Below are 17,243 nucleotides of genomic sequence, written 5' to 3'. Positions count from 1 at the left end.
AAGTCAACAGAATCACTTTAATAACTTCTTAATAAACTGTAGGACATTTAGCCATTAATTAACCATAAAATAAGAAACTTTAAAGTTCCATTAGATTGATATAAAGATGGTGGGCACTTCATTTAAAAAACTAAATTATAGAAAATATTTTTGTCATGTATACAATTTAGTCAGGCATTCTTTTAAGTGGTCCTTATCACATTAACTTGATGTACATTAAATAAAGGCGTTATTCAAACAATTTTGTTTAGCATAAAATAATCAACATCTTTGAATTTGATATCTTTTCAGTTACTTTTCATAAAAATGGCTTTCACAGCCGGACAAATAAAAGATTTTCCATCAAGAGTTAGAAATCCACACACATATTTCTCACAATCAGATTGTAATGTATAATTCTGATGACAGACATCCAGTATTAAACTACTTTTTTATAATTTAATATTCTTAAAGTGGCACCTAATTAACTGTGAATAGTTATCTAATAGCAATTCTAAACACTAAATTGCCCTGTAAAACATATGCAAAAGGCAGGGCAGTTATAAGTTACACAAATGAAACACTTCGTGTGCAGAAGCACTTTCAATTTGATTCTGAAGTTAATCTTACTTATGATTGACATTTGGAAAGTTCTCACAGAAACATAAGATTTTTCATAAATTTATCACTTTTTATTCTTCAATATAGAGAAAAACATACATCCAAAAATTCTTTCAATCTAGAGTATGGATTATTCTTGTATTGAATCTTGCAATTCAATACATTTAAATCAATGATTTTCTAACTTATTAATAACCTCAGAATAATGCAATTTGTCCAACTCTGCAAAATAAACAGTTTCAGCTTTGACCTCATCATCTAAAAAGAACCTTCATCCCATGAGCCAATTCTTCATGTTTGGGAATATGAAGTAATCGACGGGAGCCTTAACATGATGAAGCTCTTCTAAGAAAAGGTCATGGAGCTTTGCAGCAACAAACTACCTAGACATGTATTCAGACGCATTATCATGGTGAAAAAGCACTTTCTTTTTGGCCAGATATGAACATTTAGCCTGAATAGCACCCTTCAATTGGTCCAGTAATCAATTATAATACTTCCTGGTGATGGTCCTGACTTTTTCCAGGTAGTACCATTCTTGTAATGTAAGCATCGCACCACAAGAATCCTAAAAATCCAAAGCAATAATATTTCCAGCAGATACAGAACCATTTTTGCTTTCTTTTGGCACTTTCACCTGCTCCTATCTGCTGTTTGGTTTTTAGTGTATAATGATAAGAAACATTGAAGAAATTCAACAAATCCTGTTTAAATAAGTCTTCACCCTTGATAAGCTTTTAGTTACATGGGTTTTTGGTTGATTTTTAATAAATGCAGCACCTACTGAGCAAAAAGCTTTTTCATACCCAAAACATAGAGTAAAATGTAATGAACACCCCCACAGAAATGTTTGCAATGTTAACAAGCTTGCATATCTTCAGTTGGCAATCATTTAATATTACATTGATCACAGTAGTTTTTGGATAACCCAAGCGTTCATAATCTTGAATCAATGTACAACCCCACTTAAATTCAGCAGCCCACTTTTTTATCATCGAAAATAAAGGGGAAGAACTCTTTAAAGTGGAAACTAAACAATTTTTTATGTCAGGGTTAAACCTTTTAAATCAAAGTACTTCATAACAGCTCAAACATCATTTTATCCATTTTTAGCCTGAACACTATAATTATTATTTATCAGTATTATTCTCACAACCATGAGAGTAACATACAGTGCAAGGGTCCAAGGAGTGGAGCCCTCTGGGTAGGGGAATAGTGACACCGGTCCCCCAGGAAAATTTGGAATGGCAAGCTCTGCGGCCATGGGATAGGCCCCTTGGCCCCTCGAGACCTCAAGTAGCTCCTGAATTGGCTCCAGGATTCACCTGGGCTGACCTGAGCCTCAAGGGTCCAGGTTCTGGCTAGACAGGCCAGCTAGAATGCATGTGTATATATATTAAATCAACATAAATATATAAATCAAACATATATAAATCAAGTTTTATATATATATATATATAAGGGACTTAATAAACCTCCATTAAATCTTCTGCCTGCAATCTCAAATGTTTCAATCATGCAGGGGTCTGTAATAAATGGAATGCCCTGATTTTGCATCTAGAAAACTTAAATCTGTTACAAAGTAAGAACGTTTAAAAAAAAATTTGTTGTAAAGAACAAAATATTTAAAATAAACATATTTATAAAAATATATAGGTCGTTTTCTAAGTACTTGTTTATAAAGTTGATCACTTCAAATTAAATATGGAGGAAACAAATTTTTTGATGAGATAAACTTTTTTGCTAACTAAAAATAAATGTACTGTAGGACTTACATACTGCTATCATGGACAATCTTGAATTACAGATAATAGTATAAAACAAAAACTAATCAACTGATAGATTGTAACTTTGGCTATAATTGTTATATTTTATCTTCAAAAAACTTATAGCAATAAAAAAAAATTACATTTTTTTTCATATAACTACTTACACTCAGATAATAAAATTTAAATAAGTATCTGCACAAACATCTGAATATATAACTGTACCAGAAAACCATTATAACCCTTTACCATCCTAGATAGTACTAATTATTTAACTGGCTCATAGACTAATAATACAATTTTACCTAATTACATAAAATCTAACAATTAAGTATAAAAGATAATTGTAAAATAAACTGCAGACTTTGAATGTATAGATAAATAAGTTATCTGCCCCTTTTTTTTGCTCATTGTTTCTATGTCTACTTAACCTAGAGTTCATGTTTAACCTTCTCTGAAATAATATAGTGTAACTTCAAAGTAAAATTAGTATAAGTGATCTTTCACATATTTGTCTTTATGGGTAAATAAATATGAATATATGTTTTCATATATGATAAAAACTACAACAGGCTTCACATATAATCGAAGCTACAACAACTGTAAATCACAGGAAGTAATGATTAGGAGAAACAAAAAAATTACATACCAACAATCAAAGCTATGCTTAATAAATTACATTAGATTTTAAGCAATTCTGGAGCTAATGAAAAAAGGGAGACAATATGAATGATTCTTTCATACTGTTTATTTATTGCTTTGTTATTTTATAATTTTTACTCTATTTACTTAACTTAGTAAACATAAGAATTGTCAATGATATTTTTAAAAAAAAATATCATACGTGTAGGAAATTTATTAAAGGATTAATTTATACCCTCAGCAATTTATCAATTTGAAGAATACTTAGACAAGATACTGCTTAAAGCTTATAAAATTAAAAACTATACAATAAGCAATCTTACTAAGTTTTTGTGTTTGTCATCAATCACCTGACTGGTTTCACGTACTTCTTCATTCCTCTCCATTTTAAGCATATCTCCTATTTTTTATACACCCATTACATCCTAAAAACTCAATAACTTATTTTAAAAACGTTAATCTCAATCTTCCTTTATCATTTTATCTTTTATGCATCCTTCTAGAACCTTATTTTCTGGCCCAGAAATTCTCAAAACACAGCCAACCAACCTCATCCATTTTTACAAGATTATTCCAGAAATAATTCTCTTCACAATATGTCTTAAAACCTCTTCAATCCTTATTCTATCAATCCATCTAATCAAAATTTACATTTCAATGGCTTCACATTTCTTTGTTTTCCTGGCTTCCCTTCTGTCCATGCATTACTGTTGTGAAAATTTCTAAACTAATAAATAATTTTTACTATATTCATTAATATTTACTATGAATATGTATGATTTAGAAATTAAAAAATTTCTAAATCTATACATGATACCAGAAATTTATTTCTTTATAAAAGCTCTCTTGGCATGTGTAAGGGTGCTGCTTTTGGCATTTTCTTTATTTTGTACACCACTTGTAACAGCAGTCTAGATTCTGCAATGTACATTGTTCCCTACCTTAATATTTAACTCTTCATTATCCTTCTTTATGTCATATTTCATTAGCTTTGTTTTATCTGAGTTACTTTCAAATTGAATCTCTTCCCTACCAATCAAGTGATTGATTATTTTTAACTCTATACTAATTTCACACAAAATAACAATATCTTTGAAAAATGTTTTTATTTTTTTGTTCCTGGAGATGTACTCTGCTCTCAACTTTTTCCTAATAATTAGTCTACTGCTATATCCAATTAACAGACATATAAAAATATTCATATTTCATTAACCTACAAATATATATTAAAACAGAAATACACAAATATTTTATACATATTAAAAAGTAAAGGAGGCATTCTACATTCTTCACTCACCTTACTTAAGTGCAGCTTTCCTTTCCTCAATTCCTACTCTTATAACTTTACAATTCTTGTAAAAATTATAAATAAGTTTTCTTTTATCCCTTCTTTTCTTTTGGACAATATAAATAATGCTTTTATTGAAATTGAAACCACATCTAAAGTCTCAAGTTTTCTATACGACAGTGTATAATCTATTCAGTTCTCCTTCAGATAGCATATAATTCAGAAAGTATATCACCAGTTCCTATAGGTTATTATTTTTAAAGACATTCAACGCTCTGTAAAATGCATACTGTAATACAGTCTCCTCTAAATCATCACTCACTTCTTTTTTCTCCCCAAGTAAGTTTAGATGCCTTCCTCAAGCTAGATATATGTTAACTGTAATTACATTCTTCACTGCAGACCTTGTCCTCCACCGATCTCTCTTTGTAATTTCGCACTTTCTATTAATTTCAGTTCTTATATGAAACATATTTTGCTGCTATCAACTGCTACATTTTGATATCAGTCTGTCTAATATCTTCCTGTACCTTCTAGCCTCATCCATATCTATCCAATATGTATCAATCTTTAAAACTACTCAATTTTATTATTTTGATCAACTGCTGTTGATAAACTCACTTCATAATAATTATTAAAAAAAATCATGTGAGAAAAAGAGTGATAATCAATGAAACACAGGAAAGAAACTGAATGCACATTCCTGGTACCAGAATCTGAATTCTTTTCCTTTTTTTAGTTTCCTTCAATCCTTTATCAGAGCATAATTTACAGTAACATCTATTACTTTCTTTTTGTGGAATGTAAACTGCAAAATAACAAGCAGTCCATACTACTGTTGACGGAAGGAGGCCTTGGTCATGATTCAGTCTGGAACCAGAGCCATTGTAAAATCAACTAAAAACATTATTCTGTTGGTTATCTCTTTAAGTACACTGCATAGCTACTGAAAACATATCAATGAAAAATAATCTTTTCCATTATTTTATAGTCTTTTTCTGAAAAGAATAATAACTACAGAGTTGGTCAGCTACATCAGTACCATTCTTGTTACAATGTTATAATTATTGTTAATATATTATATATATTATTGTTAATAGTAGCCACAAACTACATATTAAACTAAAATTTATTACATTTCGTAAACCACCTTTATCTCTTAACTAATGCTGGGTCAACAAGAAATAAATCTAATAGATTCATTTGCAAGCAAGATATTAAAATATCATCTCACCCTTTTTTGAAATTTTTGATTTTGAAAATTTATGAAACACCTCTTTTATTCGTCATGATATCTTTTTACCTACAGATATCATGATATTCTTCATATATTTATTCTGTGCAACTGCACAGAATGCTTCCCTTCCCACAGAAAATTCAATACAGAATAATTTTTTTGGGAAACACAAAAATAATCAGATGCAAAAAATAACCTAGAGAGTAGTACCTTTGCAATTTAAAACCCCAACATAAATATCAAAATTAAGCACAAAACCAGTGGAAGCAATACACACAGTAGTCATATTTATTTTTTTGTTCTTATATAAACCCCAAACCCTATCCTGCATCTAAATGGGCACTTAAAATCACTGAAAGTAAGATATGTATATGGGTGTAAATTTCTTGGTATTGTTTTATAAAAAAAATTCAAAGAAAAACCAAATGTTGTGAATAGGGTCATGTGCTTATTTGATTTTATTTATATATGTAGAATTATTATTTACATATAAAGAAACCCTCTGAACTGATTACAATACATATAATTTTTCTACAAAACCAAATACATATATTTAGGCTCCAGTAATAAATCATTTTGGCAAGTTCATTACACACATGTGCAGTATAACAGAAAAAACACGTATATTTAATTTTATGTATTTTAATTTAGTTTTACAGTAACCTATCATTGCCAAAACGCCTTTTTAAAGAAGCAATGCAAGAAGCTGTGCACAATTTGTGTTCATCTATACTTTTTTTATTGTGTCACTTCACAGAAAATTGAGAAAGTCAAGTACAGAGTAGGTTTAATTTCTGTTAGATAAACAACTGCTTGAACTAAAGTAAAAATACCTAAAATAGTACTTCAGTTCCATACAATCCCATTTTTTTTAAATAGGGAAGTTTAAGTAGTTTACACTGACAAAAGCTTCCTGCAGCAGTATCAAAACATATTGATGCGGTATTTTTTTAAATTTAGAATTTTGAATAGACTTTAGATTTTAAAGTCACTTTAAAATCTTATCCAAGACTTACCAAGTTCTTTTTTTTAAATAAGAACTTATACCCTCACCACAATTTAACAACTTCACAGCTTACCTACAACAATGGTCCAAGATAACTGAAGAAGCCTTCTGTGACATCATCTGTTCTAATAAAAACTGTAGTAAATTTAGATAATGCTTCTCATTCATAATATCAGGATGTGCATTAAGAAGTTCAGTTAATATAGCCAACCTGGAACATTGAAAGGAAACAAAAATAATAATAAAGAGTGCTCAGTATTCAAAAGATTTTGTGACTTTATGACTATCATGATAGAAGAAATTTCCTGAATGTTAATAAATTAAATAGTAAGAAAATACAATTTAAAATCTTGTCATTTTAAAATACAATTTATAATTCTTTTTTATCATAAAAAGATCCTATACACTCTCCACAAGGATTTTAGAATCACTAAACTTCCATGAACAATTTTTGTTCAACCAGTTCCTGTATTATTAACAAAAGTGGGTGCTAACAAAAATATATACAACAGAATTACTACTGTTTTTTCCCCTACATTTCATTAACTCCTTGAGTTAAACAAAAAGGAAAAAGTTGAAAAGTGATTTTTGGCACAATTACTATATTATACCTTCCCTTGTTATAACATCTAATACTATCAAAAACTTAAAATCCATTTCTACATAAATGTGTTGTACTGCATTTAAAATAAATTTTTAGAGTTAACTGAATAATTTATTAACTATTTTTTAAGTTTGCCTAAAATTATTTTAAACATTTTTTATTAGTTCAAAAAACTCTCAGTGGTTGTCCCATTACCAAATTCTTAAGTATAGTAGCCATTAATATACATATAAATTACTTTATCTTATTTCTTCTTTTTTTTCTAAATTTTTTTTCTAAACATTTAAAAAATTTTATTTTATTTCAGTTTTTTCAGTTTAAAAATTTTTAAACTGAAATAAAAGTAACTTTTCAGTAAAAAAAAATTTTTTCATTCATTTTTAAAATCAGATAAAAGTTTAAAATAAATAGTAGTCAAAAAATTCTTAAGAATTGACTAAAATCCTAAGATCATAATAATATGCACATTTTCTCTATTTTCCTGTTTCTATACTTCCCTGATTCCCTGTTTCCTATTTCCCATTTCCCTTTCCCAATAAGTCCCCTTTCCCTTTCTCCTCTTTCCCCTTTCCCTTTTTCCCCGCGCATAAATTAGTCCAGTAGTTTTTTAGTCTACAGCACACATACAAACACTGCCTTATATATATATATATATATATATATATATATATATATAGAAGAAGAAAGTCTATTTGTATATTTCTTTGTTTCGTAAGTATCTCAACACCAGCACCACCTAGAAGGTATAGTTTATGCAAACATTTTTCTTTTCAACTAATACGAGGGTTATTTTTTTCAAGGTCCGATTGGTCATGAAATAAAAACCTGTGCAAAAATCGGTTGAACCTTTGCGCATATGTGTTGCGCAGCGTCTCTAATATGGCCTTCAATCACGCCGCATCACTTAATTTAGTTCTGAACACGCAGCTAGCACGTAAACATGCATGTCTACAACAATAGCATCTCCTGCCAAGCGTGAAGTGCGTGCGGTAATTCGATTACTTCAGGCTAAGGGGTGTAATGCAGCTGAAATTCATCGACGAATAAGTAATGTGTACGGTGAAACTTTAATGAGTGACAGCAAAGTACGATAATGGTGCAGGAACTTTAAAGCAGGACGTACAGATGTTCATGATGCAGGCCAGGGAAGGAAGCGAGTGTCAACCTATGATCTCATTGAGCGAGTGGATGAGGCAATTCGAGAAAATCGTCGGTTCACAATTTCTGTATTGAGTGATTCGTTTCCTGAAATTTCAAGGTCAGCTCTCTACACCATTGTGAGTGAAAGACTTCAGTCTTTCTTCAGTCTTTCTAGCACTGTGTGTGAGATGGGTTCCCAAGATGCTGTCCGACCATCACAAAACAATGAGAATGGAAGCCTCCCTAAAGTTTCTCCAGCACTAGCACAATGAAGGAGAAGATTTTTTGAACAAATTGTCACAGGGGACGAGACATGGGTCCATTTCGAAACTGAATAAACAAAAGAACAATCCAAACAGTGGATGCATTCTCATTCTCCCAGTAAACCAAAGAAGTTCAAGCGAACCTTCTCCAACAGAAATTGTATGGCTACTGTGTTCTGGGACCGGAATGGAGTTTTGGTGGAATTCATTGAACGTAGAACGACCATCACTGCAGCCTCATACTGCGTGACTCTTCAACGTCTACGAAGGGCAATTCAGAATAAGCGGAGATTATTGTTGTCATCAGGCATTATCTTTCTCCATGACAATGCTCGGCCACACTCTGCAACTGTAACAAAGAAGCTCCTGCAGTGTTTTCCTTGGGAAGTGTTTGATCTCTCACCATACAGCCCGGACTTGGCTCCATCCGATTTTCACCTCTTTCCTCACATGAAACGCTGGCTAGGAGGACAACATTTTGACACAGACATCGAGCTGCAGACCAGCGCAGAAACATGGCTGAAAACACAAGCGGCTCCGTTCTACAACGAGGGTATTGGAAATTTGGTACCACGCTACGACAAATGTCTAAATCGGAATGGCGACTGTGTAGAGAAATAGCGTAACTATGTAAGTACTTGTTACAAATAAAAAATTTTTTATTTTCACTGTGGTTTTAATTTTGTGACCGATCAGACCTTGAAAAAAAAATAACCCTCATATATATTCTGAAAATGAACCAAATCAGACCATAAATGCAAATTTTTCCAATCACCTCAACACCAGCACAATCTAACAGGTCCATTTTTTTCCATGTAAGTAATATATTCTGAATATGAACCAAATTGAACCATAAATACAATTTGTTTAAATATCTCAATCCCAATGCCACCTGGCGGGTCCATTTTTTGCAAAAATATTTTTGTTTTCACGCAACTAATATGTATTCTGAATGAGCCAAATCAGACAATAAATAAATTTTTTTGAAATATCTCAATCCTAGCAGATCCATTTTTTGCAAAAATATTTTCACATAACTAACATATATGCTGAATAAGAGCCACATCAGACCATAAATACAATCTTTCAATATATCTGGACCCCCAGCACCACCTAGCGGGTTCAAATTAATTCAGAAATCTTTGCAGGCATGTCCACAACAACTCACCAAAGTTTCATCGCAATTGGATGAATGGCATAGGAATGCATATGGGACGAATAAACATTCATTTATATATATAAATACACGACGTGCTACCCAAAAGTTTAGGAATTTGAATTTTGCGCATGAACCATTGCTGGTACAACCTGCTGCCGCTAGATGTGGCTAACAATACTCTTTGTGAATCAGTGTTCCAACAGCTATGACAATGAGAGGCTGCATTGTTGGCTTTCGTGCGGTTGTGTAATGCTGTGTTTTACTTCTTTGGCAAAGATCTAAATGGCAGATTTTAAAGAGCAAAGAACCTGTATCAAATTTTCCTTCATGCTTAAAAAACTGGTGCAGAAACCCATCGCATGCTTGTGGAAGCATTTGGTGACAATGCTATGAGTAAAAGTAAAACTTTTTTGTGGTACAAACGATTTAAAGTTGGACAAACGACAGTCGATGACGATAAGCGTTCACGAAGACCATCAACAAGCGCAACACCGGAAAACATCGTGAAAGTGCAAGAGGCTATTGTTGCAGATCGTAGACAAACAATCCATGATGTTTGTGCAATTGTACAAATGTCATATGGGTCTGTGCAACGCATCTTGTCGGACAATCTGAACATGTGATGCATTGCTACAAAATTCGTACCGAGACTGTTGAACAGCGACCAGAAACAAATCACGTAGCTGTCTGTAGTGAACTGAAAAATTCAGCAAGAGATGACCCTAACTTCATCTCCAACATCATAACCGGTGATGAGACATGGGTGTACGGGTATGACACTAAAACTATGGAAGTCCCCCAAGTTCACCTGAAACACCTGGTCGCCAAGTTCACCGCGGCCAAAAAAAGCACGCCAAGTTCACAGCAACATGAAGTCCATGATGATTGTTTTTTCGACATCAAAGACATTATCCATAAGGAATTTGTTCCTCTTGGTCATACTGTCAATGGGATGTTCTATTGTGAAGTGGTTACGTGAAAGCATTAGGCGCAGATATTCAGAACTGTGAGGTAACAAAGCTGGGTTTTGCACCATGACAACACATCGCTAGCTATTCGGAATTTCTTGGCTTCCAAAAAGACGGTAGTGATTCCCCACCCACCCTATTCGCCTGACCTTGCCCTGTGCGACTTTTTTTCTCTTTTCAAAAATAAAATTTCGGTTGAAAGGCCATTGTTTTAACACAATTGAGGAGCTTCAGGAAGAAACATAGAACGTGCTTCGAACACTTACACCTGCAGACTTCCAGGGAAACATGGAATCATGGGAAAAACACTGGGATCACTGTATCAATGCCAATGGGGATTACTTTGAAGGAGACAGTGGAAATTATAAGTTATGGTACTTTTGGCTAGCACCTAAGATTATTTTATTTAACGTAAATTTAATTCTATTATTTTTGCAATATTAGAACCATTCAGTTCAAACCCAGCTCAAAGAGTGATAGAGACTCACAGTTCACAGTTCATTATTTCAATTCAATAAAGTTTGTGATTCCACCGGCAAATCACCACTATTACATTCATATCTTTTTTTAAGGTGAAATATACATAAAAACCTTCTCAATTGAACCAAGAAACATGGGTAAAAATTTGCTTGCAATTGATCAAGTGGTTTTTTTGTTTATCCCAAACAAACAAAAAAACTCCTTTTCCTCTTTATATAATACTATAGATGATAATGAGTACGTAAATTAAAACTTTATGTGTACAAGTGATACGTATTAATTTACTCTCAAAATTCTGTAAATATATATCTAACATAATAGCTGATAGTGGAAATCCCACACAGGTTAAGATTTTTTATTTGTATAATATTTGTTATTAATTCAAAATAGTTTTGTTGACACATATTTCTTATAATAGTGACGATACCATTAATAAATTTTGCATCTCCTTGGGTTACTTTTTAAATTATTTTTTATTATTTTTATAGTATGGTCTATAGTTATACTAGGATACATGTTAGTTATATCATAACTAACCATTTAGTTTCATTATGAATGAAACAAACCATTCTAGTTTCTTTATTTAAATTTAAGCTGTTTAATTTATTTATTAACTTGTAATCATTTTTTTACATTAAATGCATTAGGTAAATTTATTTTATTCCTAAGAATTTTATCTATTATTTTGGATATGATATAACAGAGGGAAGGTTTAAAATTGATTAAAGGTCACAATGGGATGTCGCGCAACCCATAGGGAAAACAAATAGATCCTTTCAAACAAAATTCCTTGAACGTTATACAAATTACAAAAGTAATAAATTAGGTTTATCTAATATGCCAAACCATTTAGTAAAGAATTAAACATTCTATTTCTGATATTAACACAAATTTAGAAATATTAGAAATTTAATAAAGATGACAAAAGAGTAAATATATTAAAAAATATTGCATACGTAAATAAAAACAAAAATTTCAATTTGATAAACCATTAGGGAGTGTTTGAGGAAGACAGTATTATAAAAACAGCAACCAATAGCAACACTCACATAATAAATTAGTACACAATTTTCACTATAATATTGCACTAATGTAACAAACAATAGATCTTGTGCTTGGTTTATTTCAGTATTTTTAATTTTTAACATTTTTAGTGTCTTTTTAATATGCAGTTTAATTATTCAGTTTATTATTCAATCGTGACTGAAGATACAAAATTCCACTAAAGTACTTTCATGATAAAATTGAGATAAAATACGTCGTATCGTGATATTCTCTACTAGGTGGTTTATGTTAATAAAATTTAATATATATATATATACACACACATGATCAAAGCATCTCAAGATCAAGTTAGACCTGATTAGTACATTAAGACAATGAAAGATGTAAAATGCAACAGAAACCTTTTCTTTTAAATGTCAAACTAATCAATCATCACTGACCTCATTTTATTTACAATTTTAATTTTAATTGACAAAATTATCTCCTTATATTTTTTAAACAAGATTTGGACTGATGCAAATCATTTAGACAAAATTAAGTAGTGGGGGACTTGTTAAATAAAGGCTCTATTAGGACCATATACCATTCATGCTCTACTTTGTACTGAAAATTTGCTGTAAAAACAAAATTAAATAAATGCAGTAAATTAATCAATCTCTGTAGAATAAAAAGATCTACAACTTGAAAAAAACTGTTTTGAACAAAAAACGTATGAGATTTTGTTCATTACTTCCCATAATAATGTAAATTTAAAATTTTTCAACAGAATTATTCAGATTAAATATTTTTCAAGAAAATTCAACTTACTTTATTCACTTAAAATTTAAAAGTATGATTAAAATCAAAATCTCATTTTACCATGGCCACATAACCAGTGGTTCCTTGCCATTAGATAATTCAACCAGTTGTTCTAAGAGTGCTTGAAAACTTGCTTCAATACGTCGTCTCTTAGCATTAGGAGCTGACAACAGTACTGAATCATTCATTGCTGGGACTGTGACATCAAACACTCCTGGCCATATATTAAAATTTGTATAAACCTTTAAAAAAGAAATTAATAGATTAATATGGCTACCAGTTTAAAAATCTTTTTAGTTTTACATGATACACAATGTACACACACTTATAACCCAATTTAAAAATTGAACATTTTATATAAAAGCTACTATCTTGTAGAATAAATTATAGTAATAAATTAAAAAAACTTCCATGAAAATTAATAAATTGTACTAACTGACCTACCCCACTAAGTATCTTCTTTTGTCTTTATAAATTAATAATAAAGTAATTTTATTATGATGAATGTTTTCACTCTAACTTAAAAGATCTTAGAAATTCAACTATAGCATAATAAACCAAATTAAAACAACCACATGAAGTATGCACAGCAGGTAAAAACTTGCCGCAAACAAATTATTTTTTTAGCCATCAAGCTTTTGATACACTTGTCTAATTTTATTCACTTTTTGCTACTTTTATCTTATCCATTCATAATCAAACATAGTCTGTTTGAATTTTATACTCTAATGAATTTCTCAAATTAAAATCTTTCCATTCTATTTTCTCTCAACCAACCAAGTTTCAATTAGTACATCAATCTTTCAAAACCCACTATTCATTTTGACTTCACATATTGCTGTTGAAAAACTTTAAAAAAAATACTTCCATATAAATATTATTGTGTCGTGGCTCGATTAGGATATTGAGAGACTGACAATTGAAAATGTTTATATAATTTCAATTCATTAATGTAAGAACATAAATAAACAAGACAAATCAATAATAATAATTATAATGATGACAATAGTAATAATAATAATAATAATAATAATAATAAACAACTCACAATAATAATCAGAATAATAACAATAATGACAACAGTAAACAATAATAATAAACGTCAGTAATAAACAGATAATAATCAAGGTAATCACATCCACAACATTAATAATAATAATCAGTGATTACATACAAAACAAAATTTAATCGTCAGGATTTATTTACAGGTAGTTAAATATTGAAAACTGACACTAGATAGGGAATCATAGATAGGGAATCATCCAACCAGTCAAATAACTGAAGACAAAAAAAAATATTGAAAACCAGAATTCAGTCCCACTGACAAAGGACATTAGCATGACTGCTAATCTTAACATTTTTAACCACAGTCTTGTATTAACAACAATAGTACAACAGTTAAGACAAATATAAAGTTCTTTAACTGCAAATACCTTTGCTGTTCACAAATATACGACTACCCTAACAATTTATGAATGAAATTTAGTAGATTTTCTCTTTTACTTACAGTCTAACAATAACTTACCAAATTTTTTTGTTTTCATGTACTGTCCACACTGGAATTACTCGTGCGTGACCTTACTTTAATCGTGTTGAATGTGTATGCACTAGAAATTTGCTCCTTCCTTGACTCCCTTGCTTAGAACTCTCTCACAATCTGACTTTTCAACTGGCCTTCCCTGGAGTATTTATACTCCTATCCTGTTTATCTGCCGGACCAGACCCAACTCAAAGTGATGAGAATGATCTTCCACCTCACATTCCCATGAAATTCCTACCTTGGTCCGGTAACTCTTCTCACAGAATAACATCCATTTAGATGTGTCAGCAGACAGTATTACAAAGGAAAATTATTAAACAGACCTGTTAGCTTTATTAAAAGGGTTTCTTTTAGCCCCTTTCTGGATTCCTCCCATTATTAAATTTTCTACTCCTTTCTTAATTGGCAGGAATCTGTTACTCAGGTCAGTTATACCACAATAATTACACTAATTTAAATTATTATCTTTACCAACACAACACATAATTATTTTTAATTTCAATATCTTTTTCCTTAGATTTTGCTTCAATCTCAGTTTTTCTTATACTTTAATCTTTGTATAAGTGATGTAAAGACTAGATTAAAATATTGTTAGAGAGAGGTGGGGGTTTTCATTACAGAAGGTACAATATTGTGTGCCACACTTCTCTTTTAGTTTATTACTATATTAAACCCCACCTGAAGCTGGGATTTACTCTAAATTCAATAAACTAAGAAATATATTTAATTTAATAACTCCAATTAAATATTACATTCTTTAATACCACGACTACACTTTATATATTTGTATAATCTATAACATTATTAGTTCACTTATCAGTTTGTATCAATAAGAGAATTAACAAAGCATTTATGAACCTTATAAAAAAAAATTATTTTATTGAATATGATACAAAAACTGACTTAAGGAACTATCCTATATTTAAAAATGAAATATTTTTCATTCTATTTGAACACACTACAATACAAACATAAAATGAAGTGCATAAAATGTTTTGCAACATTTTGCTTATTTTAAATGTTTTGCATTTCTCATTCATGTCAAAAATTTATATCTCTTTAAAGTTGGAGAATTACATTTCCTGAACTGAAAAATAATGTACTGTTGATCTTAAAAATAAATAACCCACCCACTGATAACTTTAAAATCATTATTACTTAGCATACTAACAAATTTTCTGGCTTGCTGACACGAAATAGAAGCAGTTGTAAGCGTAAGGAATATTTAACACTTGCTTTTTACAGAAACAAAGTGACATCAATTTCTTCATTAGAAGCAAATAAAAATTTACATAATTTTTTGTAAATAAATTTACAAAATTTAAATAGGTTTCTGAGATTTGATGAAATATTGAAGTTATTAGTGGAATTTACTATTACAGCAGACCAAGTACAATATTATAAAGAAACAGAATTGTTTAATAAGTCACCAGACCAAAACATCAAGGCAGAGCTTAATGCACATACCCTAGCTGATTACAGAAAGTACACTGAAAGTATCAATGTAATTTTTGAAAGCATGATAATGATATGGTCTTCCACGCTCATTCTACTCCATTGCCAAATATCTAAACATAATTTTATACATAAACTCAGAAGAAAATTTTTTTTTTAAACACAACCACTTACATTTTAATAAAAAAAAATAAAAACAAGATTCACACAAGTAAAATAATGAAATTGCTTACACCAAATTTCTAAACTTCACATTAACAAATAAGAAAAAAGCAATATAACCAATAATAGTAGTAACACTAACCTGTTTCATTACAGCAACAGCAAGTGTAATAAAATGTTCATTTAATTGATAATTTGACCGTCTACTAATCTGATAATTGTATAATTCTTTCTGCACTAAACAATAAATTGCAAGCAGATGCCTTTTCCAAACATCCCAATCACCTGCTAAGGCCTCATCAGAACCAACAACAGCATCACCAGGATGATGAGCTTGCACAAGGATCACCAACAATTCTATTAAGTAATTCTGCACAGTAAAACAAAAATTCATATACTGAAAAAAACATGATATAAAAACAACACATCACATTCATAACCAAAATCTGAGAAGGCATGCTGTAAATAAAGTTTCAAATAAAAAAGCTATACCATAATACAATGAACCTATTGAATTTTTATAATAAACTAGTATAGAGTGAAATTTGCTAAATTTTTACCATCCACAAATATTTGTAAGATGTTATTAATTTACCTTTTTTTTTTAAAGTATCTTGAAATGTATATGAATAAATATAATTAAAAAATGAATAGAATACAAAAAACAAGATTTTTTTTTAATTTGACAGTTATTTTTTAAATGATAGAATTTTAAATAGTAAGTAGGCATATTGTTAACAATGTAATATTCAAATCGCTCCACTATTGATGTATAATTACTGACATATCATAGTACAGCTGGTTTTATATATGACAAGTTATACTGAATAATGATAATACTGGATTGTTTTGGTTGCCATAAATAATTTTTATATTTAATTGATTTTTTTTTTTTTTTCAAAAAAGATCTTACTTAAAAACACACCTAGTAAACGATCCAATCAATAAAGTATTTATGAAACAAATAATTTGACTACATTAGATAACTATCCAGTCAGTTTTTAATCAACCATGATTAAAAGAAGATTGTTTGGTTATTTTAAAGTGTTAAAATTTTAACATGTAATAAATTATATATTCAATTGTCTGGTAACATACTTTATTATATGTATAAACCATTGACATCAGAA

The 17,243-nt window shown here is 30.2% G+C and overlaps 1 protein-coding gene across 1 annotated transcript in view; it reads right to left on the bottom strand.

Annotated features, from left to right (window-relative positions):
- tefu (Serine/threonine-protein kinase tefu) overlaps positions 1 to 17,243 on the bottom strand; it is a 297,692-nt gene that overhangs the window by 226,909 nt on the left and 53,540 nt on the right. The window contains exons 9-11 of the mRNA XM_075382004.1: positions 16,256 to 16,483; positions 13,017 to 13,198; positions 6,613 to 6,750 (exon numbers count right to left, since the gene is read on the bottom strand). Coding sequence (XP_075238119.1) covers positions 6,613 to 6,750; positions 13,017 to 13,198; positions 16,256 to 16,483 — 548 coding nt within the window. The remainder of the gene's footprint in view (positions 1 to 6,612; positions 6,751 to 13,016; positions 13,199 to 16,255; positions 16,484 to 17,243) is intronic.

Source organism: Lycorma delicatula, chromosome 1 (genome assembly GCF_047948215.1).
Source record: "Lycorma delicatula isolate Av1 chromosome 1, ASM4794821v1, whole genome shotgun sequence".
In the NCBI taxonomy this organism is placed as follows: Eukaryota; Metazoa; Arthropoda; class Insecta; order Hemiptera; family Fulgoridae; genus Lycorma; species Lycorma delicatula.
Note: the sequence above shows the minus strand (reverse complement) of the source record. Positions and strands in the feature narration are given on the sequence as shown.